The sequence below is a fragment of the Crocodylus siamensis genome, chromosome 9, assembly GCF_052110815.1.
Source record: "Crocodylus siamensis isolate JL-2025a chromosome 9, ASM5211081v1, whole genome shotgun sequence".
NCBI classification, from domain to species: Eukaryota; Metazoa; Chordata; order Crocodylia; family Crocodylidae; genus Crocodylus; species Crocodylus siamensis.
The window spans coordinates 57,466,019-57,491,173 of NC_143403.1; the positions used below are offsets into that span (position 1 = coordinate 57,466,019).

Here is a 25,155-nt window from a genome sequence, read left to right on the forward strand (position 1 = left end):
GCAGGGAGAGGGAGACTGAAAAGCTCAGTATCATCAACAGATATGCATGCAGTGCACTTCTCTTCCCCCCACCTCCCTTCCAGCTTTGCATCAGAGTGCTAGCCAGGGGCTGAGGTCTGGGAACACTCCTCCCCTTTGAGCAGCAAGCGGGGAAAAGCCTGGAAGGGTGCAGGCAGGTTGGGGGTTTAAACCCCTCTCTAATCAGAGCATCCTGCCTGGGCTGGCCATACCCCCTCTCGCTGGGCACTGTGGAAGGGAAAGGAGGGCTGCTCTAGCGGAGCCACTGCAGGCATGTGGCTGCATTTTTTCAGTCCGGAGGAAATGTCTGTGCACTTGCAAACCAGTTCAACCTAGGCAGGTTAGACTAAGCTGCAAAGATTGAATCAAATCAGGCTCAGGCTTTTTGAATGTCTGTCCCCAGACTTGGAGATGGTCCTGCTTTGAGCAGGGGATTGGACTAGACCTCCCGAGGTCCCTTCCGACCCTAATTTTCTGATTCTATATCCATCAACTATTCTAGTTGTAATGCTACCTCAATATTTTTCCTTTCACTTCATCTTCTGTGAACTTTATGGACTGATTTCTATCTTACTTCCCTGCTCATTTTCTTTTCCATATTGCAAGTGTTTACCAAAACATACACAGGTCGCGTGTAAAGCCTATACAGTTACCAGTTCTTTTATCCTACAGTTACAGTGAACATAAAGTCATCAGTGTCTTATAATAAATCAGAGAGTCACCTCTAAGCAGAATTCTAGAATTAATGCAACAGCAGAATGTTGGAAACTCCAGCCAACTACTGTCTGGAATCAAAAATACTTTAGCTAGGGGACAACTGATATAAGACCTTTAGGATTATACCATCTGACACTGAAAAGGTCTTGGAGGGCTTATCTTTACTACGAGGACAATACATGTTACTTTACAAATGCATTAGGCACTTTCTGACTGTTTGCAAGGGCCAATACATTTATTTATTACCACAGAGACAGGTAACTAATAAAGATTCAATAGCCTTATAACTGGAAAACAGAATGCTTTAATCACTATATTTTTATGATGCTCTCTTGTACTTTACACCATGCAGCAACGGATCTGACATCAATCTGTAAAGCATATTGAAAACCATATGATGGATAGTACAAAGTACAAAAGAAGCTATACAAAAAGGGCCTGCTCCTGCTTCCATTGAAGCCAATAGTAAAATCATCCAACATATGTTAGGAGCAGGACTGATTTTAAAGTTGTATTGCCATTCAAAAGCTTTATCAAAGTGCACTGTTTTATTAACCTGGAGTAGGCTGAGAGGTACATATTTCATAACTGCGTTTGGAAAATAGAGGAGGAGATACCCTCACTTTTGTAGCCGTTCATCACAAGGTTTCTATACTATATGTAGGGACCTACTATATACACGATTCCACAGAAACCCTGTAATTGGCAGTCTCCTGTGAAACAGACGGTTCCCCGAGAAAGAACGTGGGGAGCCAGCTATGTTCAAAAAGCCAGCAAAGAGCTGACAAGAAGTTGTCCCTAGAAGAGCGGGGGGGGGGGGAAGAGAGCAAAGACGAAAAAAAGGCAGACTGCCCATCTCCTGAAGTGGGGAGGGAAAAGTTCCTGTCTCTTTCTCCACAAGGGGAGGGGGGAGCAGGGAAAAGCTGCCAAAAACTGTTTACTCAATAATTAAAATAGCTCTATGCCCCTTGAAGAGGGTAATAATTACTGAATTAACAAGCCAAGCACCTCCAGCTACAGCTTTCAGTCTGTGCCCGGGAGGGGTGGGACTTGTGGTGTCGGATTGTTCCACCTTCAAAATGGTGGCCCCAGCTGTGAAATTAGGGACCCCGGCCATGTTACAGCTGTGTAATCGGCTTTTGGGGCCCATGAATTTGGTAGGTCCCTAACTATACAGAATACCCAGCTATCATATCAGGTAACCCTGGTTCCCCAGGACAGATAAATTTATTAAAGTATTCTGATTTTGTAAATGTTGCTTTAACGTTATTTCTTAATAAAACCCATTTTCTTTCAAAAAATATTTATGACAACATAATTCACAACAGGTGCTATATAGAGCAACTCCTGTTTTTCCAATGAACAACGAGATATACACTGACAGATCCTGCCCTACTTTAAGACTGCTTTGTGCTGCTGGGCTAAAACAGTCATAAACCAATCTAACTGGTCATCCCTGCTCTAGGGATTCTTGGATGTTGAACAACCTCTGTTATATTTATCTAGCTATCTATCTATAGATAGATATCTAGCTAGAGGGGGGGGGAGAGAGAGAGAGAGAATAGTTTGTACTATACATGAGTAAGTATAAGAGTATTACCTAAAAGTAAGTTTATGGAGTACCTGTGTTAAAACTAGCAGCAGTTTCGAAACAGGTAAAATGCATCAATTCTAGATAACCTAGGTCTATGGGTGCTACAGCTATGTTTATTTCAAGGTCTGTGTTTTCAGATTTGCTCCTTATTTCCATGTGTTCCAGGAGAGCAGGGCCTGACAGTAAGAAGCAAGGTGGGGAGGGAGGGGGGAGAAGCATTGGGATGGGTGCAGAGGGCAAGGAGGTTACCTCACTCTCCAGACTTGTTTCCCCTGCTGTAGCAGAGGAAAGGGAACATATTCAAGGCAAACTTACAATAATTAGATTCTATACATGGAAAATTAGAACAAATTTGTAAATATTTCAAACACAGAATTTAATTATTGGGGGGGTGTCATTTTATATGCAGGGTCATCATATATTCAACTAAATATGGTAGTTGGCTCAGTTTTAAAGCCAAGGACCAGCCCATCACCCTATTAATCCCAAAATGGGGGAGACAGAGGTAGCTCTGCATCACCTCATTAGCTATACCATGTTGAGGAGCTAGCTAACAATAAGGAATTTCAAAGGAGAACAATTTATTTAGTGTTTCTGATAGCAAAGAAAGAGAAAGCATGAAAAATAAGCCCTCAGAGTTGATTTTATGTGATCTTTGTGACCACTCATTTTGAATGAAATCAGAATCCAGAAGAATTGATTATTATTACAATTAGTTCCTCCATCCCCTTGAGACCCAAGCATGCAGCCACATTTTACACACTGCTAATACCCATCAAATGCAAAAGAAAGTTGCAAAGGAAATAAAGTACAGACACAAGCCTACTGTTTCCTGTCCACTTGAATCCTGGGCAAAATCCCACATAGATATGTCTGTTTTTCAATCTACAGCATTTAACAGCAGCAATCACCATACTAAAGTAGGTCTTTTCAAGTTTATTTTATACTCTACTTTAATTTACCCTCACAGCTGGCACCCTCTCTGCAGTACTTTATTTTCCCCTCATAGGCCATTCCACATCCTCAAAGCCCAAGCTGTCATTTCTGTAAGGCCAGCTCTCTGTTGATCTACAGACTGAAACTATACTGGTGCTGCAGACACATCAGTAAACTGGCTTTGTCACAGGAACAAGATATCTGCATTTGACTAGCCAGAAGAGAACGTAAAAAGATTGCCATACAATTTTACACTTTTAAAATATTCTGGCAGCTATCCACCCTTTTTGCAAATAGCTGAGTCTGTAAGAGGTGAACTAAAGCTGCCAGCCTATCAAACAATGGGGCAACCTGCATTTCATTCAATGGTTGGTACTTCACATTGCTCAAAGAAAGACTTCAAGGCTTGGGAAGGCCCAACTGCTCATTTAAGTGTACTTTGAGTTTTGCTGTAGGCATCTGTTTCAATCCAATCTGCCATGTTCCAAGGTGCATGAAAGTAACAAAACAGCTGCATGGTTTTTGGGGTTTTTTTTAAACTTACAGTCAAAACAATGGCAATCAAATATTTTTAATCAGCAGAACTCCAAAAGATATCCCCCTGTACTGTAATTTTAATTATTTAAGCCTTAAGTTATTTCCTACATATAAATTATAGATATATCCAGTGTAAAATATGATTTACACTGGAAAGTTTGACAGATCTTTAACAACAGTGACATACGCTGAAGTTATAACAACAGTATACAATAAACATACACAGAAGACACACAAATTCACTGCAAGTCTTAGACAATTTGTTTATATTACAAAGACAGTGATGATAATCTTGTCAAGGTCAAAAATTACCATCTAGACAAATAATGTGATTATGCTGAGAAGGTTACCGCATGTGAGACTGCACAGACTTTGCTTACTTCTTTAGCTGACAGAGTTATAAGAGACAGGTGAACGGATGCAGGTTAAAGCAAAAGGGATTTATTCTTTCCAGCGTACTGCTTACTGGTTTGTAGTGCTGGATTTAGTTGCATGTGACTCAGGGCAATTATAAAGAACTCCTTCCAGTTCAGCAACTGCCTCCCACATCCTCACCACCAAAGAATCAGAGGCAAGCCATCAGACAGGGCATGGTACTTCACTGAAAGGTCTGCCAGCAATGCTAAGGTGGACAAGGAGACTATCTTAAGGTCAATTATTTAGAAATGAGTCACCTCACAAACAGCTACTACTTAACATCATGGTGTCAAAAGCTGCCTTTATACAGCTTGGGAACCATATCAGGTGCACAAAAATGATCTATTATTGCTTACTTCTATTTATTTGAAAATGCCTGTTTCTTTTAACTTTTTTCCCTATTTCTTTATAAAAATCTGAAAAGTCACCAAAAACATCTATTTTCCTGTGTTTTGCATGTGTATGTTGAGAGAGTTTTGTATTTAAGCAGAATGATGCACTTATAAGAGAAGTTGGGAGAAAACAACAGAAACACCAAAATCCTATTTAACAGAATTCACTTAACCCCCGGCAAGGCTAACAAGAGCTGAGGTATGTCAATTGACAAATTTGGTAAGTAGCAGCATCACATTATGGAAAAATGCTGTTACTGTGGTTTTCAAATGTTTTGAACAAACCCCACAACAATTTCTCATAGACCACCATCACCCTTATCATCAAACTTTCAAAGTGAAAAGGATGTGATCTGCAGAGCACTTACCATGGCTTCACAGACCACCAGTTTGAAACCACTGCTGTATATAACTATACAGTGGAAACGTTTAAAAAAAGCTTGTATTGCTAATGGGGATACAAGCTGCAAACAGGCAAGAGAACACTTCACTATTTGCAAACAAATGGTAGTCCATATTTTGTCTTTTTGAATGGATAAGCCCATTCTCTTTAGGAAGGCCTTTGCTTATCATAGACTTCAACTCTAGAATCAGATAAAAACAAAAAAAAATCAGCAGGTTACATTAGAAGAGGAAGATCCTTGAAGGAAACATTTTGAAAGAATTAGTATTACTGAACTGACTCACAAACTGAATCTGCTTAAATTATGCATGGTTATTGCTAGCAAAGTGTTAAGAATTTCTCTGATCAGGATGCTTGCATTAAAAGCATGTTAAAGAACAAGAACTGCTCAGAAAAAAACTGTTAGCATGTTGATAGAAACACCTATGTATGAACACACTTTTGCCAACACACAGTTGAGGCATTTATACAGACAAGGCCATGATGCATCTGTTCCAAACTGAGGATCTTAGTTACTGGATTTCAAATGCACTTAGGTAAAACAGTTATAACCTTGAACTACACAAATCTGTATCTTTGTACTGTATTCCAGTTATTAGATTCGTAGATGTTAGGGTTGAAAGGGACCTCAGTAGGCCATTGAGTCTGACCCCCTGCCCGGGACAGAAAAGAGTGCTGGGGTCAGACAACCCCAGCTAGGTGTTTGTTCAGTCTCCTTTTGAAGACCCCCAGGGTAGGGGAGAGCACCACCTCCCTTGGAAGCCCATTCCAGATTCTGGCAACTCTTACTGTGAAGAAGTTCTTTCTAATGTCCAGCTTATATCTGCTCTCCATCAATTTGTGGCCGTTGTTCCTAGTTACTCCAGGGGGTGCCCTAGTTAATAGAGCATCTCCTATTCCCTGCTGTCCTCCCCTGATGAATTTATAGACAGCCACAAGATCACCTCTCAGCCTTCTCTTGCAAAGGCTGAAGAGATCCAGGTCCCTCAGTCTCTCCTTGTACGGCCTCACCTGCAGGCCTCTGACCGTATGAGTGGCCCTCTTCTGAACCCTTTCAAGATTCCCTGCATCCCTCTTGAAGTGTGGCGCCCAAAACTGGATGCGCTACTCCAACTGCAGCCTGCCCAGTGATGCACAGGGCGGAAGCATCACCTCCCTGGACCTGTTCATCATCCATCTGCTAATGCATGATAAAGTGTGGTTAGCCTTGTTGATCACTCTGTCACATTGACAATCATGTTAATCTTGGAGTCAACTATAACTCAAAGTTCCCTTTCCATTGCTGTGCTGCTGAGAAGGTCATCCCCCAGCCCGTGAGTGTGTTGGTTGTTCTTTCTGCCCAGATGCAGCACTTTGTACTCGTCTTTGCTGAACTGCATCCTATTTTGTTCTGCCCATTTTTCCAACTTGTTCAGATCTGCCTGGATCCATTCCCTACCCTCTGGTATGTTAACTTTGTCCCATAATTTGGTATCATCTGTGAACTTGGACAGGGTGCTCTCCATACCCTCATCCAAGTCACTGATGAAGACACAGAATAGCACCGGTCCAAGGACTGAGACCTGTGGGACTCCACTGCCCACATCTTTCCAGGCTGATATCGACCTGTCCACCATCACTCTCTGGGTGTGATCCCTAAGCCAATTTGCCACCCACCTGACCACGCAATCATCTACATCACAGCCGTTCAGTTTGTTTACCAGAACACAATGAGATACTGTATCTTCAAGTCTAGGTAGACGACATCTACCTTGACTCCTGCGTCTAAGCATTTTGTGACCTGGTCATAAAAAGAAACAAGGGTAGTCAGGCAGGATCTACCTACAGTGAATCCGTGCTATTTCCTTTCAGCATTATTTCCCCTGTTGGTCTACCACACATGTGATCCTTAATGATTTTTTCTAGAGTTTTCCCAAGGACAGAGGTGAGACTAACTGGCCTACAGTTCCTGGTTCCTCTCTCCTCGTCTTCTTGAAAACAGGGACCACATTGGCCCTTTTCCAGTCCTCTGGGACCTGACCAGAATGCTTAAACAACCATGCCAGCAGCTCTGCTACGACACTGGCCAGTTCCTTCAGCACCCTTGGATGAAGTTGATCTGGGCCCACTGATATGAACACACATCCAGCCCCTCCAAGTGCCCCTCCACTATGTCTGAGCTAACAGTTGGTGGGCTGGTGTCTTTCCTGTGTCTATCTATGATCCAATCTGTCTTGGTCTGTGTCTAGATTTGTCTTGGTCTGTGTCTATTACAGATAGTAATTGACAGAATTTCACAACTAGCTAAATCTAAGTGTCTTTTTAGCACAATTGCGATACCATCTTGCAGCAGGAATGTAGCGAAGGGGAGTCCCTGAAACTAAGAGAAATCTAGTCTGAAAACAACTCTAATACTGATTGTTATAATGGGTTGCTGATAAATCATTTCTGAAAATTTTAAGTTTTAACTTTAACAAAATAATTTAATATTCAAATACAGAGAGTCAATTATGACAAAGACCTGAGGAGTGCAGTCACTGCCGGCATGTGGCTGCATCTCCAAAATTCAAAGTGAATGTCTTATCAGTTCAATCTATACAATTTAGACTAACCTGTGAAGACTGAACAAATTCAGCCTCAGGCTTTTTGACTGTCTGTACTTACCTTGAATTGTATTTATCAAGGATTTTGGCTTTCCAATTGCTATGGATGTATTTTATACACTATATCCCTTGTCTTTCCAATGCAACTAAGGATCATTATTATTTAGTAATGCTACCAAATATATGTTAAAAATTATTAGGGGCTCTCTTAATGACAGATAATGCACAAACTTTAAAAATTGAACCCCCCCAACAATAATACCTACAGGACTTGTGGAAAGTATTCTCTGGGAAAGACATTACAGGCAACCCCCGCTTAGGGCTCTTAATTGGTTCCTGAAAAACCAAGCATTAAGTGAAACAAGCACTAAGTGAAACTGAATGCATTTGATGACCCAAGATGGCAACCACAATTGTTTTTAATGACCTAAGATGGCGACCACGAGCGTTATAATGAAACCCGCTGACCCCTAAGTGAAATCAGGTATCAATTTAAAATGTGCGTTATAGCGAAATAGCGCTAAGCGAAACAGTGTTAAGCAGAGGTTGCCTGTATATGTTTTAATTTTGACTAACATGTCATAGGAGGAACACTTTAAATATAGAATATTTATCTGACTGCCAGATAGTGGTAGGGCATTATATACCCTCCCTGGACTGACCCAAATGGCTGGAACATGTAGTAAATAAAGTCTTGACACTTTCCCAGACCATTTCCTTCGTTCTATTTCACTCTGTCCACAAATTATAGTGCTCTGTAATAATATAACAACTGTGATACCACACTTGTTTCTAGAGTAAAAACTGGTATCAGGAAGTAAGGATTAAGACTCCATTGCAAGACAGAGAGATAGGCTAAGTAATAGAATAAAGCTGATAACCAAAATGGCAGTAAACAACAACTTTTGAAAATTCATCTTCAGCTTTGTTTGTATTCATTCCAAAGCCCCTTCAAAAAGTCAGCAGTGATATAGAGATTAGCTGGTATGGCAAGAGAAATAAAAGTAACTACCAAATAGCAGGCAAAACAGAGGCAGCAAAATAGGAAACGGACTCTGTGGTCAAACAAAAAAAGAACAGATTCTGTACAAATTTTGTAAAGAAGTCCAGGCTTTCCCAAACTCCTCCTCCACCGGTACAGAGACTGGAGAGGAAAGGGGGAGAAAAGCTTCCATGCAACAAACTTGATGTGCCATGCAATCTGGAGACTTGCCAATCATGTATTCTGGCCAGGCATGAATTTTGCCGTCAATCTAATATTTCATGCAAATTAGTGGCAGTAGCACAGAAAGGCTGCACTTCCCAAAAAGGTTCTATGTGGTTTTAATTTAATCTCTGCTCTCTGAAACTTCAGGAGGAATCTACTCCACCCTCATGGCAAACAAACCCTATCTAATCTATTTATGTATCTAGGCTTTATATCAAACTCGTTGTCATGATAGCTAAACATCCTCCTCATTCCAGGTGTTACTATATATGCTCAGATGTATTTTATTTTTTAAATTTACTGATGAGGAAAACTCCCATAAAGGACATAATGGAGGAATATTACATCACAGCTGCTTGGCACTACTCTGTGGAAAAATATGAACCAATGGACCAAGACAGAAAATTCAGTCCTCAGAAATTATGTGGTATACACAGTCATATTAGGAGAAAGCAACAAAACTTTGGGGGGAAGCTAAGTAGCAGTTTATCATCCAGCAAAAGTAAAGATATATAAAACCCTACTCAAGTGTACAGAAATCAGCTTATCAGCAATGAGGAAAGTCTTAGTGTGAAATGAAACTGATAGGATTCAAACTTGCATGCTCCAGAATAGATGGTTATTCAAATCATATATAGACCACCATCCTCATCTGTGCTATTTATTGCCCAGAAGATACTTAAATGTCATAAATTACTAAGTGCATATAAATACTTGTTTGTGTGATTGAGAGGGAGAGAAAGGAAAGGGGAAAAAAGAGGAAATATTTTGCAAGGAGATCCTCAGCCAAACATATGCTATCCTCTGAACCACTGTACTGGAAACAGACAGCCTTTTTTGTCGATGTTGACACAGAATCATTTGTCAGCAACAGTAAAGACAGATTGTGAAAATCAATTGCTGCTCTTAATTATTGTATTTTTAAAGAAGAAATTAAACTACTGTCATATACAAACAGCAAGAGGGTGTTTTCAAAAACAGCCGTATTTAATAATAATTTTTTGCTTCATAATGGCTACCAGGTAGCCAACCTGAATACTAGACCTATTACACTGGGTTGATAATACATGCTTACAGCTCAATTTTGTATATTGTGTCATTAATATATTTTCTACTAGAATGCAAGCAGTATAATTGTCTTCATCATTACTTTCCCTCACAGCTATTAGAGTATAAAATGGAAACTTATTGAGTAGGTGGGGAGAGAATCTGATGCAAGAAGGTAATGTGATCAGTAGGTCACTGCATTAGCCTTTTACACTGAGAGCTGGGTTCAAAACCTGATTTTGACCAGTAAAGGAAGATTGGTAATTTCACACTCTTATCAGAGTGCACCGATACATCAGTCCCATCTCGGATCGGCACTACTTTAAGGACAATTGACATTATCGGCAATTGACTCTTTTAGCTGATGTGGCCGGTAATGTCACTGATAAATGCCCCCATGCATGTGCACAGCTACAGCCCAGCACACATGCCGCCAGAAGCAGAGCCTGGCAGCATCTGGCTGGTAAGTCTGTTGTTTGGGAAAGGAAGGGGTGGGGGCGCAGATTGAGATTTCATAGACATTAGGGCTGGAAGGGACCTCAGAAGATCATTGAGTCCATGCCCCTGTCCCAGGGGCAGGAAGTCAGCTGGGGTCATAGGATCCCAGCAAGATACACATCCAAATTTCTCTTGAAATCGTTCAAAGTAGGTGCCTGAACCACATCTGGCGGCAATCTATTCCAGACCTTGGGGGCTCGGACAGTAAAGAAGATTTTCCTTATGTCCAGCCTGAAACGGTCATGGAGGAGTTTGTGACTGTTCAACCTTATCATCCCTTGGGGCGCGCTGGTAAACAGTTGTTCCCCCAGATCCTGATGAGTACCCTGTCACGGGGCAGGGCGCAGGGCCGGCCGTGATCCCTCTAGCGCCCCCCTACCGTGCCAAGTAGGCAATCCAGCACCCTCTTATCTCACCCGCCATGTCTTTGATGATATCTGGTTCTATATGGGAGGCTGCCTTTGATCCCCTAGTACACAGTGTTATGCTGGAACTATTCCCCGTTCTGTATGGGGTGACTCGGTGCACCTCAGCCTTAAGGGCTATGCGTGCCTCCAACCTCCCCTTTAGCATGCCCCAAGCCTCGCAGCTGTACCAGACATTCTTGTGTCAAATGCTCGCCCCTACCTGGGGTCTCTCAATACGCACACTCCCTCTCTCTGGGGTTTCTCTGTACTCGCGCCCAATATACTCGCCCCTCCCGGGCTTCTGTCCACCCTCTCACCCTTTCCGGGCCTCTAGTCACGTGCTTGGCTCTGTTGAGCTCCTGTCAGTCAGGCCCCTATCCACACGTCTGCCCCTCTCCGGGCTTACTCTCTCGCGCCTGCCTCTCTCCAGGACTTAGTGTCAGTAGGGTGCTAGTCGCTCACCCCGGAGCCTCTTATTTTAACCTGCCCTCCGGGCTTGTTTTCATGTGCCAGCCTCTCTCCCGGACTCTTATCGCACGCTCGCCCAGGCTTCCTGTTCCCGTATGTCTGCCCTCCCTGGGGCCTATGCCGCGCTGCCCGCGCTCCTTACCCTCCCTGGGGCCTATGCCGCGCTGCCCGCGCTCCTTGCCCTCCCTCGGGGCTTCCCGTGGTTGGGACTCAGGCGGCCTTAGCCTTACCTGGCCCCCAGACCCGCCTTCTTGGGCCTAGTTCGTGAGCTTCCCACGCCTGGGGCTCGGGTGGTCCATAGACATGTGTAGCAGGGCACTAGGGTGCCTGCTACTGAAGACAGAAAATGGCTTAGCTGCCACTTATTAAGGCAGCAGGTGCCAGTTGTTATGGGAGCTGATTAGATCAGCTGACTGCCAGGGGGCGAGGCTTGGCCTTCATAAGGAGGGAAGACTGAGGCCACAGACAGTTCCCTCCGGACAGCCGCAGGAGCAGGAGCTTTGCAGGCAAGCTGAGCAGCCCGGGTTGATGGTTGCAGCCTGACCGCTCTGACTGGCTGCAATGATGCAGGGGTAGAGAGAACCCTGATGGAGGTATGAGAGAGCCAGCATAGAGTGGAGTTGGTATTATAAGCCCGGGGGCGTTATAGCCGGCTGGCTTATAGTTTTGTTGAGTTGTAATTATTACACCAGAGGACTGGGCAAGGCTGTAGGGGTGGAGGAGGCCTCAGCAGGAGCTCCCCAGTAAGATGGGGGAGTTCCTGGCACCACGGAGGGTGCTGGATTGTGGGGTTGTCCCGACCCCAGCCCATTGGGGCGACTTCGGGAGAGTCTAGTAGAGGCAGAAGCCCAGTAGGGCATGGGCCCAGGAAGGTGGGTCTAAGCAGTGGGGGGGGGGGTCCCAACCCCAGCCCAGCGTGGGCATTACCGGGACAGGCCCCAATTGGAAATCCCAATTGGGAAGAGCCCGAGTGCGGGCGGGGAGCGCAAGGGGCGCGACCACAGGCCCGAGTGCGGGCGGGCGGGGAGCGCAAGGGGCGCGACCACAGGCCCGAGTGCGGGCGGGCGGGGAGCGCAAGGGGCGCGAGCAAGGGTCCCAGTGGGGGCATAGAAGGGCCCAGTGCGGGCGATGAGCGCGAGTAAGGGCCCCAGGGCGGGGCAGCGGAGCGCAAAAGCCACGATTACAGGCCCGAGTGCAGGCGGGGAAGGCCTGAGTGCAGGCGATAAGCGCGAGTAAGGGCCCCAGGGCGGGGCAGCGGAGCGCAAGAGGCGCGATTACAGGCCTGAGTGCGGGCGCGGAGCTCGAGAGGCATGACCACAGGCCCGAGTGCGGGCATAGAGACTGCGGGGAGCGTGGGGCGCAGGCCAGTACGCGAGTGGCCGCGGAACATAAGGGAGGCAGGCCCGAGTGGGGCACTGCCTACGAGATACGAAGCCGCGAGAGGTGAATAAGCCCATTGGGAAGTCCGGGCTGGGCGAGAAGGGGCACAGTCAGAAAGATGCCCCAGGAGGGGCCGCGTATATTGAGTAGGCCCTGAGAGAGGACCAGCACAGGGACTAGAACCAAAGGCCTGGTATAGTAAGACCGGCCCCGTGCCAAGAAGGGCAGGAAGGCAGCTTCCCTAATTGAACCTATACTAAGATCAAAGACATGGTGGGCGAGACAGAGGGTGCATTCAAAGCCCAGATTGGCACGGTAGGCAAGGGCACTAGGGGAGGTCACGGCGCCCCTAGGGGCCGTCCTGCCACACCGTGCCTGGCTCCTGACCCTTCTTCTGGGTCGTATACCCCACTGGGCAGAATACTGCCCCCTTACGGGGCCGGGGTCACAACACCCCACAACGTCGCGCCTCTCCCTGCCGGCTATAACATAAGGGTCCAGGCCCAAACTGCAAAGGTATCTCCGCCAGGATTTTCTCTGTCCTCACCATGCTGCGGCCCCTTAGGTGCTCAGGCTGCACCGCTCGTCTCTGCTCTGCTGGGCTCTTCTGCAGAACTCCTGCAGCTGCCAGAAAGGAACTGGCTCTGGCCTCAGCCTGGTCGCTTATAAAGGCCAGGCCCTGCCCCCTTCTAGTCAGCTGACCAACATTAGTTGCCCCGGCAACCCTCACCTGTGCTGCCATGTTGATTGGCAGCTGTCCTTATTACTATTACTAGTAGTGAGCACCCTAGTGCTCTGCTACACACCCCTTACAAACTTATAGGCAGTTACCAGATCACCCCTGAGCCTGCGCTTTTGAAGGCTGAAGGGTCCCATAGCTCTCAGCCTCTCATTGTAAGGTCTGTTTTTCTGACCTCTGATCAGGTGTGTGGCTCTCCTCTGGCCTCTCTCAAGCTTCTCCACATCCTTTTTGAATTGTGGAGCCCAAAACTAGATGCAGTACTCCAGCTGCAGCCTCACCAAGACCGCGTACAATGGGAGAATGATGTCTCACCAAGACCGCGTACAATGGGAGAATGATGTTTTGGGATTTGCTTGAGAAGCATTTATGGATGCAAGCCAGCATTTTGCTCGCTTTACTAGCTGCAGCATTACACTGAAGGCTCATGTTCATCTTGTGGTCAATCATGACCCCCAAGTCCCTTCCAGCCATAGTGCTAGCCAGCGTAGCACTGCCAAGCCTATAAGCATGCTGTGGGTTTTTCCTCCCAAGGTGAAGAACCTTGCATTTTTCAGTGTTAAACACCATCAGGTTCTCTTCTGCCCATTTCCTGAACCTGTCAAGGTCAGCCTAGACTGCCTTCCTGTCCTCAGGTATAAATGCTTTACCCCAAAGTTTGGTGTCGTTGGCAAGCTTGGCCAGTCCGCTTTTGATACCAATGTCCACATCATTAATGAAAATGTTGAATAGTATAGGCCCAAGGACAGACCCTTGGGGGACCCCACTGGTCACAGTGCACCACAACAGTGGACTTCCACCACCCTCTGGGTCCGACCACGGAGCCAATTCCCCAGCCAGCGGATTGTGGTAAAGCCAAGGCCACAGTTGGCCAGTTTTGCTAAGAGGTGATCATGTGATACCAGATCAAAGGCTTTTTTAAAGTCAAGATATATGACATCAACCTCTTCTCCCTTGTCCAGGTAATACGTCACCTGGCTGGAAAAGGAAATAAGATTGGTCAAGCAAGACCTAGCTGCAACAAACTCGCGCTGGCTATCCCTCAGGATGTTGCCATCGGCCAGTCTATTAAGAGTGGTCCCATTGATGATCTTTTCTAAGACCTTCCCCAGAACAGAGGTCAGGCTGATGGGCCTGTAGTTGCCGGATCCACTTTCCTCCCTTTTCTGAAGATACACACCACATTGGCCATCTTGCAATCTTTGGACACTTCACCAGAGCACCAGGAATTCTCAAAAATCTGTGCCAGGGCTGAACTGTGATGCTTGCCAGCTCCTTGAGTACCCTGGAGTGTAAACTGTTAGGGCCAGATGACTTGAAGGTATCCAGCCTCTCAAGGTGTTCCTTCACAAGGTCAGCATTGGTGGAGGGTAAGGAATCTCCCTCACCCAGGCCTTTCCATCCCGTAATGGGCAGGGACGTCCCTTGGGACTGGTGAAAAACAGTGGTGAGGGAGGGAGTAGGGCTGGGGCAGGGCACAGTATGCACATGAGCAGCTCATTTGGGAGGCACGGAAGGGACAGCTCTTGCTGCTGCATGCATCCTGGGAGGGCATGGGGAGCATGTGCCCCCAGATTTGTGCACAGTGCAAGGGCAGGCTGCTGCTGTGGGCTGGGGCCAGGGCATCGTTGAGCTCTTCTCAGCAGGGGCTGGGCCAGGCTGCGTTAGGGGCAGGCAGCAGTGGCGGTGCTGGCAGGAAGGCTTCGGGGGGATCATGGGGAATTTTAAAGGTGGCTGCAGCCCCCCGCCGTAGCCCTCTCCCAGCACTGCTGCTGCCCACACTGACTCCAGCCCAGCCCAGCCCCCGCTGGGAAAAGCTCAGCATTGCCCTGGCCTTAGCCTGCAGCAGCAGCCCATCCTCACTGCACACACAGATCCGGGAGTACACGCCCCCCCATTCCCTCCCCTGTGGTGCATGCAGGGTGGGAGCCACCCCCCGCATGGCTCCTGGATGAGCCACTTGTGGCTCCGTCCCATGCCCCACCCCGACTGGGCAGTGCCTGCCCCAGCCCCACTCCCAATCTCACTGCAGGGGTCTCTATCTTCCATACCGCCACACTCCTTCCCCCACAACAGACTTACCACTGGGCCACATATTGGCAATCGGATCAGTATGGGCTAATATGGTGCCTTAAAAATCAGCCATCAGTATCAGCCCAAAAAGTCTCTATCAGTGCACTTCTAACTCTTATTTATGAACATTTAAAAACCACTTTCCAAACTGGATTGCGTTGGCAGCTGCTACTCAAAGGCCAAGGGCTGCAAGAGACGTAACCGAAGTCCTACCTCAGATGGACTACAGAAATGTAAGAAGAAACTTTCACAGCACCTGAATACAGTATACTTTGCCTCACACTAGCTACAGGTGACCAAATATTTCTCATAAGCACAGATCCTTAAAAGAAAAGGATAAGACATGCATGAGCTACTCAAAAAAATCTGTATTTGCAAAGATCAAAACTCAGTGCATTTTGTATGCTACTTGATTATGAAGGGAAGAGAGAGTCCTCTGCAGAAATATAGTTACCTGGCTTAAACATAAAATACAAGAAATCTAAAAAAAAAGAAAAAAGGGAAAGAGTTTAAAAATCAAGCATGACAAGTTGCGACAGAGGTCTTTGGATATTATTTCTACCAAAAAAGAATGTGCAAAGAAGAGAACAATTCTGTTACGTATCTCAGAAGGGCACTACTTTCATTATAGTGCACAAGACTCTGAAATGCCTCATTTAAACCAACACCATAAGGCTATACAGCAATAGTCCAATTCAGAACTGCATTAAGACCCTTGAGTGGCTTTTATTCAGTGACTGGTCCTCTCAGGGGATATACATATAGATCACAGAAGCGGAAGATTCAGACATGCAGGATCCTTGTTCAGCAGTTTGGGTTGCATAACCAAAGAGGAAACAAACTTCCCACAAGTCCTATTACTTATTTTCACCACTCTTTAGTGGCTGCTAATATATACATCTGTTATACATCAGCTGGTTATACTAACCTCTAAGGATGACTTTGAACTGCATGTCTTTCTACGAGATAGAAGAAATGTGTTCCAGTTATAAAATCTTGGAGCTTATCAAGTGTGCAAATGTAGTTAGATATAATGCTTCTATCTTTAGAATTGTGTCATATTGCTTTCTCTTTCCTGAGCATTTCCATGAAAGCACAGTTTTTGAGCAGCCATGATATTTCAGTATCTCAAAATGAGAACCCAACCTCTGTAGTTCTTCTCCCAACTCCAGATAGCACAGGAATGGAAAACCAAGCCTAGTTTTTCAGCCTGCTTTCTCCTGGGCTCCTATTTAACACACATCTTGAATCTGAGCCTTGAGATATTATACTCACAACTGAGGATAAGCTGAAATTTATTTTCAGCATATTCAAGTACCCCTTTGGAAAATTGCTCTTCTTGCTATCATATATGCACCAACTAATACATTTATTACTTTAATTCATTTTTCCAACCAAAACATAAAACCAGTAACTTAAAGTTAAAACCTGAACTGAAAACATACTGTTGTACATTCATCCCTCAGGTTTCCTGTGCATAATGTTCGCCTCTTAAACAAAAGCGGCCATGCAATTTTGCACATGTGACTTTTAAATTTCAGCCTTTATTTAACAGTTTTCCCTATGCTTTGGGGATAGCTAAGTAACAGTATCCTCGTTGTACAGAGGAAAAGCCTGATTTATACAGAAGTTAAATCATTTAAGTGCACTGTGTGATCAGTTGTTCAGCATAGGTAAGAAATTATTTTTGTCATGTTTACAAGCGTTTCTTTATGAACAAACTATGCTTTCCTGAAAAAATTCTCCAGACGGGAAAAATAACCTGCATTAACAACAAAACAAGAGCTTTCAATTTAGATTCCTAGGGAGAAAAGGACCCTGAAGGGTCATCTAGTCCCGCCTCTACATAGATGGAGGTTTCTTGGATGCTTCATTGCTCTAATACAAGGATGAGAGACAGTTTGGTAGAAAGAGATTTCCCCATGCTTAATGTTAACCCAATCCAAATTGGAGTGAAACACTTCTGTTTGCAGTACTTAATAAAAGCTAACTTGAGAAGTCCTCTTAGCCAATAGGAACGACCATGCAATCTGCAATCACCTGCTTTGATTTTAACCACAGCTCACCAGCTATTCTGTCAGTTGCGCTCACCTTGTGTGTTTTGCTGTATGTATACAGATAGGCCAGTCTGTAGAGACTCTTGTAGTGCTGAGGAAAACGGCTCAGACATAAACAGAAGGAGGCAATACATTGCTCTGTCAGAAACTTGCGCTGCTCCTCAAGATCTGCTGGAAGACCCTGGGGAAATTCAGATGCATCTGCACCAGGTTCTGTTTTCTTTTTGCAGTCCCACTGCAAAGATGGGGGGATGGTAGCTTTAGTGGGATTGCCAGATGATGCTGGGGTATCTAAATGACATTTCTGGCCACCAAGCTCAGTTGCATAAGATTCAGAGTTCTCTGCAGGTTCTTCTGACTTTCCTGTAACTGACAAATTAACAAAACTCAGCATTTATGTTTTTACTATCGCATGTACTAAAAAACTTGTTTTCCATTAAAATACATGCAGAATCATTTGTGTACTTCCTTGATATGCATATGACTCCTTGCAGTGTTTAATGAGCAAATCATCTTCAGATCCCAGATAAATGGAAATAGCTACCTTTATTACCTCCTTCACATATGACCTTTTATTGACCAGTAACCCATGCAAGAATTTATATAATGTCATAAAATAAGGAAGGTGGGGAGAAAGCACAAAAAAATCCTTACAACAGAATTGGACACCAAAAGGTACAAGGGATAATGTTGTTGTCTTGATAAGTGAAATGCTACTATTTTAACTACCTATTAAGAGGAAGACAATTTTAGAATCATATGATTTAGGAACAGTAGATACTGAAAGACCATAGTCAAGTGACTGTTAACCTTCTCTTTGATAAGACTGAGCTTCTTCTGAGTCTCTTTATAAAACATGTTTTCCACATCATGAATTATTTTTGAGGCTCTTTTCTGAATCCTCTGATTCTTCATTGTCCTTTTTGAAAAATCTATACACCAGAAAGGAACACAACATTCCAAGTAGGGTGTGTGCGTGCACGCGCACACGCACGCACATGCACGCACGCACGCTGTGAAAACTTGGGAAAATCGTTATATTTAATGATTTTAAAGCACTATTTATTTTATAATCATATTTTGATCCAGAACTGTTTAACACATTCAGTGAGTCTCAATCATTCCACTTTGAGGAAGACCTTTTAAAGGCTGAGAGTTTTAGAGACATTTTCAAGCTACCCACTATGTAATATTTCAAAGCCAACAGAAAAGTTTAATAATGCTCAACAAGTTCCAATCATTCTAATACCTTAATCGCTCCAGTGGGCAGCAGGAAATCTGTCAAATTTGAGCAATCATCTCAATTTACTATACTGTCTTGATAGTGTTGTTACATTAGTAGTTGGATTAGATGTCCTTCCAGAATCCCAGTTAAGTTTAGACCATCACGGGGTACCACTGACAGGATTTTTGTTGCATGACAGATCCAGAAGTGTAGAGAGCAACACCAGGAGCTGTTTATGGCATTCACTGACCTAACCAAGGCCTTTGATTCATAGTTTCATAGTTTCTAGGGTCAGAAGGGACCTGAGCAGATCATCTAGTCTGATCCCCTGCCATGGCAGGAAAGAGTACTGGGGTCAAACGACCCCAGCAAGGTGTTCATCTAACCTCCTCTTAAAACCCCCAGGGTAGGAGCCTGCACCACTTCTCCTGGAAGTTGGTTCCAGACCCTAGCTGCCCTGACCGTGAAGTCGCGCCTCCTGATATCTAACCTAAACCTTCCCTCTGCCAGCTTGTGACTGTTATTCCTGGTCACTCCTGGCGGTGCTCGGGGGAACAGTGACTCCCCTAATGCCTGCTGATCCCCCCTGACTAGTTTGTAACAGGCCATGAGATCCCCCCTCAGCCTTCTCTTGTGGAGGCTGAACAGGTTCAGGTCCCGTAGCCTCTCCTCGTAGGGCCTGCCCTGCTGTCCCCTGATCATGCGAGTGGCCCTCCTCTGAACCCTCTCCATGCTGTCCACATCCCTCTTGAAGTGCAGTGCCCAGAACTGGACTCAGTACTCCAGCTGCAGCCTGACCAGTGCCGCATAGAGGCGGAGGATCACCTCTTTGGACCTGCTCGAGATGCATCTGTGGATGCATGACAAGGTGCGGTTGGCCTTCCTAACTGCCTCCCCACACTGCAGGCCCATGTTCATCTTGGAGTCAACGATGACCCCAAGATCCTTTTCCTCCTCCGTGCTGACAAGAGGGGAGTTCCCCAGCCTGTAGGTATGGTGCCGGTTGTTCCTCCTGAGGTGCATCACCTTGCACTTGTCTGTGATTCCATCAATCGTGAAGCTAGATTTGGTTGTCCACTGAACTTCATCAGCGTCCTCAGGCTACTCCATGATGGGATGACCATCACAGTCCTTTGCAATGCATCAGATGGACCCATTTGCTATCTGTACTGGTGTCAAGCAGGGCTGCGTTACTACCCCAACCCTTTTCTCCATCTATCTTGCTGCAATTTAGATTCTTATCCATGACTGCCTTCCTCCTGGAACTAGAATCGAGTATTGAACAGACGGTTAGCTTTTCAACCTGCAGCGCCTCCACAGCAAAATGAAAGTTACCAAGACTGACATCACCGACCTTCATTACGCCAACTACTTTGCTATCCCTGTGAACACTGAGACTGATCTACAGTCCACCCTTGACCTTTTTTTCAGGTGCCTATCATAGCTTAGGACTCTCTTGTAATTGGGACAACTGAGGTGTTGTCAGCCTACCCCAGAACAAGCTGCCCCCCTCTCCCTACAAATAACCATTGGTGGAGAACCCCTGGAAAACACCGAACATTTCCCATACCTTGGCGGCCACCTCCCCCCGTCAGTCAGTCTTGATGTAGAAACCAAGCACAGGATTCACTGTGCCAGTGTGTCCCTTGGAAAGCTGTTTCACCATGTCTTTGCCAACTCAGATTTGCAGATGGAAACTAAGATCCTGGTCTACAATACAATGCAGTGCTTATCCCCACACTCCTCTATGGACACAAGATGTGGGTGACATATCAAAGTCATCTTAAGTTCCATCAGTGGTGCCTCAGGAAGATCCTTCACATCAGATGGGAAGACCACTGTATCAATGTCAGCATCCTCTCTGCAGCTAATATAACCAGCACTGAGGCAAAGAACATGAAACATCAACTCCACTGGCTGGCCACTGTGTGCGGGTGACTGACACTTGTCTCCTGCAGCAAGTCCTCTTCTCTCAACTCAGTCATGGTAAGAGGACCCATGGAGGACAGAGGAAGTGCTACAAGGACACGCTGAAACCACATCTGAAGAAAGGCACCATCAAACCTTACAAACGGGAAAGTGCTGGGTGGTAACAGGTCTCGATGGCACTGCACCATACATCAAGCTACGGTACACTTTGAAGAGAACAATCTTGCTCAGGAAGCTGAGAAACAGCAGAGGAGGAAGCAAAGTCCACAACAGCCGGGCCAAAAGCTGTGTTCCCCTCTGCTCCCTGCCTTCAAGGCATCACCTGTTATATCTGTGGAAACACTTGCAGAGCACAAATTGGCCTGCTCAGTCATCTTAAAACTCACCAATAACCCCCCCAGTAAACACCATCCTTGTATTAAAGGATAGCCAAAGAGGAAGTTGGATTAGAAAGGTCCTTTTCATATATATCATATACTCTGGTGAATGCCAACAGTGCACACATGTTTATGCAAGACTGTAGCAAGTTGGGGTCCCAAGGGTGGCCACAATACCCCTTGGTGGCTTCACGACTGCCCCACTCTGCTCCTAGGGCACCTTACCATTTTGCCCACCATGCCTGGACAGAATACTAGCAATAATAATTGGGGGGCTGCCCGTGACCCCAGTTCAACTGGCCCCTCACTGGGCCGCTCTTGTCCCAGGCCCCTCAGGGCAGTCAAAACCTTAGGGGCTAATCATGTGGCACCAATTCTCTGCTACACCACGCCCCAAGCCTCGTGGGTGTTATACCTTTGTTCACCTGATGGGGCTTCTGCCTCCTTGGTCTCTGCCCCCTTACTCTCGCTAGGTCTTCTAGCCTGGTCCCACTGTGTCAGCCTTGGCTTTGAGGCACTAGCTCTGGTTCATTCCTTCCAGTCACTGGGCCCCTGGCCCCAGTCTGCCAAGTCCCAGGCCCCTGTGTGGCAGTGCCATCTCAGGCACTGGGCCTCAGGCCCCTGTCTGGCTCTGTGGCCTTGCACTTTGCCTCTCTCTAGGATCAACAGCTGCTCCTGCCGTAAGCCTGCCCCTGGCAGGACTCAAGGTGATTATGCGCCCCACAGGCACCAGTGGGACCTCCGTATACCACTCCTTACAGTCCCAAACCAAACTGCCAATGTAAACTGTAATGAACACTATGCTCCTGGGCTACAACATAAACGAGAAGCAGCCTTCTGCCCCTTTAAGAGGGAAAACCTTCCCTCACCCTTTGTGCCAGCACCCTCCCAGCCTGGACTCCTTGCAAGCTCCCTGAGCCTCAGTGTTCTTGCAGGCAGCAAAGCAGACAGCCTCGCATCCCTGGGTAGCTCTGCTAGGCAGGAGCTCCTAACTTGGCGGCTGGCAGGGCTAGACTAGCTTGCCAGACCAAGCCTCAGGCTTATATGCTCCCATAGCCCTGCGCACTTCCCATCAGCAGGTTACCTGCACATGCCTACTGAATGCCTCATTTGCTCTGTAGCCCTGGCAACCAGCTGCTGCTGCACCCTGCTTAGCTTGCAGTGTCCCCTGGTTAGGCTGCTTTTATCTTAAAGGAACAGGGAGCACCAGGCTCTTTGTTACACAGATATAAAAATCAGTTTCTGAAAACCCATGCAATTCCAGCAGCTTAAAATCACTATACACCCAGAAAACATTTATAGTAGCGACCAGTAAGTAAAAGCCCTGGTATCCTACTACTTATCAGTCACTCCAAACACTTTGTATCTGTCAATACTAGCAACGATAAAGCTATACCACTGAAAACGTAATACAAGGAACACTGCAATGTTATAACACGGTGCTTACCCCAGGGCAACTTACTCTGGTATATTATTGACATTAGTCACGCTAGTGGCAATACTATTTTGCACATTCAGCGATCTGCACCTGCGTGCATAGATAGGTCTAGTTATACTGACACAAATTTTCTTCGTTTAGACCAGCCTTAAGAAACACCTAATTAAAAATAAGAAAAGTTGCCAAAATTTGCCAAAACATTGATGAGATGCAAAATGTTGAAATCAGTAATTGCTAAGGGTATGTCAGAACAGAATAATGGAATGCATCATGGCCAGCTATGGATCACACTTTGTATATCAATAAAACTGAAAAACCTGGTACAGTATTATAGAGGGAGAGAATAAAGCATAGTGCAAAATGACAGAAATGTTTTGTCAGGCCTCAGTTTCAGATAGCACCTATATGTGCTCATGAATACGTGCCCATAAAACTACTATACTACACTGTACATTTTGCTCATGCCACATATTTCACAAGAAAAACCATCAACATTTTAGAAAGCTTTACATGGATATATTGCTCTTGCTATTCATTTACCTTTCTTTAATGAAGCCCAGTGGATTTAGTACTAACTCTAATTGTGCAGGCATTAGACAGGGAAATTCTAACTAATAGATACTGGAAGATCAAAAAAAATTATTTATAACAATTATTTTCATCCAAAATAACACCACTGAATGAGCCAGTGGAACCACAGGTTAATGTTTGTATTCCAGTAGAAAGGGTTTCAGGTCTCCCATGGAATAAAGATGCAATTCCAGTATGTGTGCTTTGCAAAATAATGAACATTAATTTGTTACTGATCCAGCATCAAAAAACAAGGGACTAAATCTACATCTGGGAAACGGAGGAAAAACATTTTTGAGAGAGAGTGTATTAACTTATCTGCTGCTTGAGATGCTCAGAAGTTTGAAATATTAGAAGTAGTGTTGGCAGAGACTGACTAATAGCAAGTCAGTCAAACAGGGCTAATACAAAGCAACTTATCACACGATTCTTCTGTTTATGATATTGTTCTTGCATCTTATGCCAGTGATAGCCCAACTACATGTATGATACCCAATTCATTCTGGCACATGTAAAAAAAACAATCATGCACACAATACACTTGCACATCCAATTAAAATCCATAGGCATAGTTTAGTAAGTTTCCAATTCTTCTGTAGGCTGAATAAAGCATTTTAATAAAGTTGCATAAATTGCTCTAAATTATATCTTAAAACAATCATACCTCTTTCCTCTGCAGACCCTAGAATCTCTTTGCATGATGCCATAGTCTCAGAGCAGGAAGCAGCAGTCCTCTTTTCTGAGTAAGGTTTCCTCAAACTGTCTTGAGAACTGGCAGGCTCATTAAAGATGTCCTGTGTGGAGCTGGAATCCGAGAGCACCACTGCTGTGCTATCCTGACTCCTCTCTACAAAAAAGGAGAGCCAGGTAAAGAATAAATGCACTACTCTCTCTCTCATCAAGTTAGTACTTTCTTGTCAACCTCAGTGGCAGAGATACTGCAAAGGGCAAAGTAGATGTGCATGTTATAAACTAACATGTGCATACGTATGTACGTGTGCGTGCGTAACAAGCTTTTGCGAGCTGAAACTCTCTTCATCAGATGCATGAAGAAACTGCAGCCGCTTTGTAAAATGCCTAGGTCTATGCCAACCTACAATCCTACTATTTAAAAGGTAAATTTTTGTTTTATCTTCCACATATTGCCACTTTCATCTCATGTTTTTGTGCCAAGTGAAAACTCAATTTTTGTTTTAATCAGATATTACTAAGTAGTCATATTTTGTTTTCTCTAATGCTTTGTTCCTAGGATATCTGAACAATTTAAGAAACTAATACGATGGATCTGATGTTCTGTCCTGATAAGCAGTTACCTTTGGAATAAAATGTATTTTACATTTCTATAACGTATGCTCATTTTCCACTATTATAACATAAAGCAGTTTTACTTTGCCACTTGGGGCTCTCTTAGAAGACAGGTGGGATAACTTGGTATATAATAGCTTACCAGCCTAAGATCAATAAATTCACTGGCAAGGGAACACTATGAACTGACAGATTTCTAAGAATGCTAACATAAATTAGTTATAAAGGGTAGAAAAATCAATGCAATCAGAGATGTAAAAGACTTAACAGAATGATCATTGATTCCATCCATTCTGTGAAAGTTTGACTCAGTCCACCGAATGTTCTTAAAGGTCAGTTGACATGATGAATAAATGTCTTTTTGAACAGCTAGAAATCAGGAACCTAGACTTCAAGGTGGAAGTTGGAAGGACAAGGGAGGCGACTCATCCGTGGTAGGCACAGCTTATTGGAGTAATAAGTTGTGGTTACTGACTGCATTACAGTTTGAAGTGGGATATTAATTCACTCAGCCATAACTGCACATAAAACAAACTAGCCTACTGTGTCCCGAGCTGTCAGAGATGATCCAGAAGGACCGGAGCTGATGTGCCCAGCCATATTAAGCTTTACATTTCCAAAGTTACAGAAAAAGACGCACAAACATTCTAATTCAGAAGGGAAAAAGAGGCAATTTTCTACCTGTAGCATTCAACCTCAGATGCAAAATCCTACCTGATCCAGTTCTCTCTCCACCTAAAGCCCATGGATGAACACACTTTTTCTTCACAAGGAAAAGGATTGGTTTAGCTGATGAACTTTTATACGAGTAACAATATACAAAAGGGCTAGAAAGCCTC

At 44.9% G+C, this 25,155-nt stretch overlaps 1 protein-coding gene across 1 annotated transcript in view; it reads right to left on the minus strand.

Annotated features, from left to right (window-relative positions):
- Window positions 1-25,155, minus strand: part of CABIN1 (calcineurin binding protein 1) — a 198,394-nt gene that overhangs the window by 104,625 nt on the left and 68,614 nt on the right. The window contains 2 exon segments of the mRNA XM_090062021.1: window positions 17,507-17,841; window positions 23,676-23,858. Of these exon segments, the coding sequence (XP_089918147.1) occupies window positions 17,507-17,841; window positions 23,676-23,858 (518 nt within the window).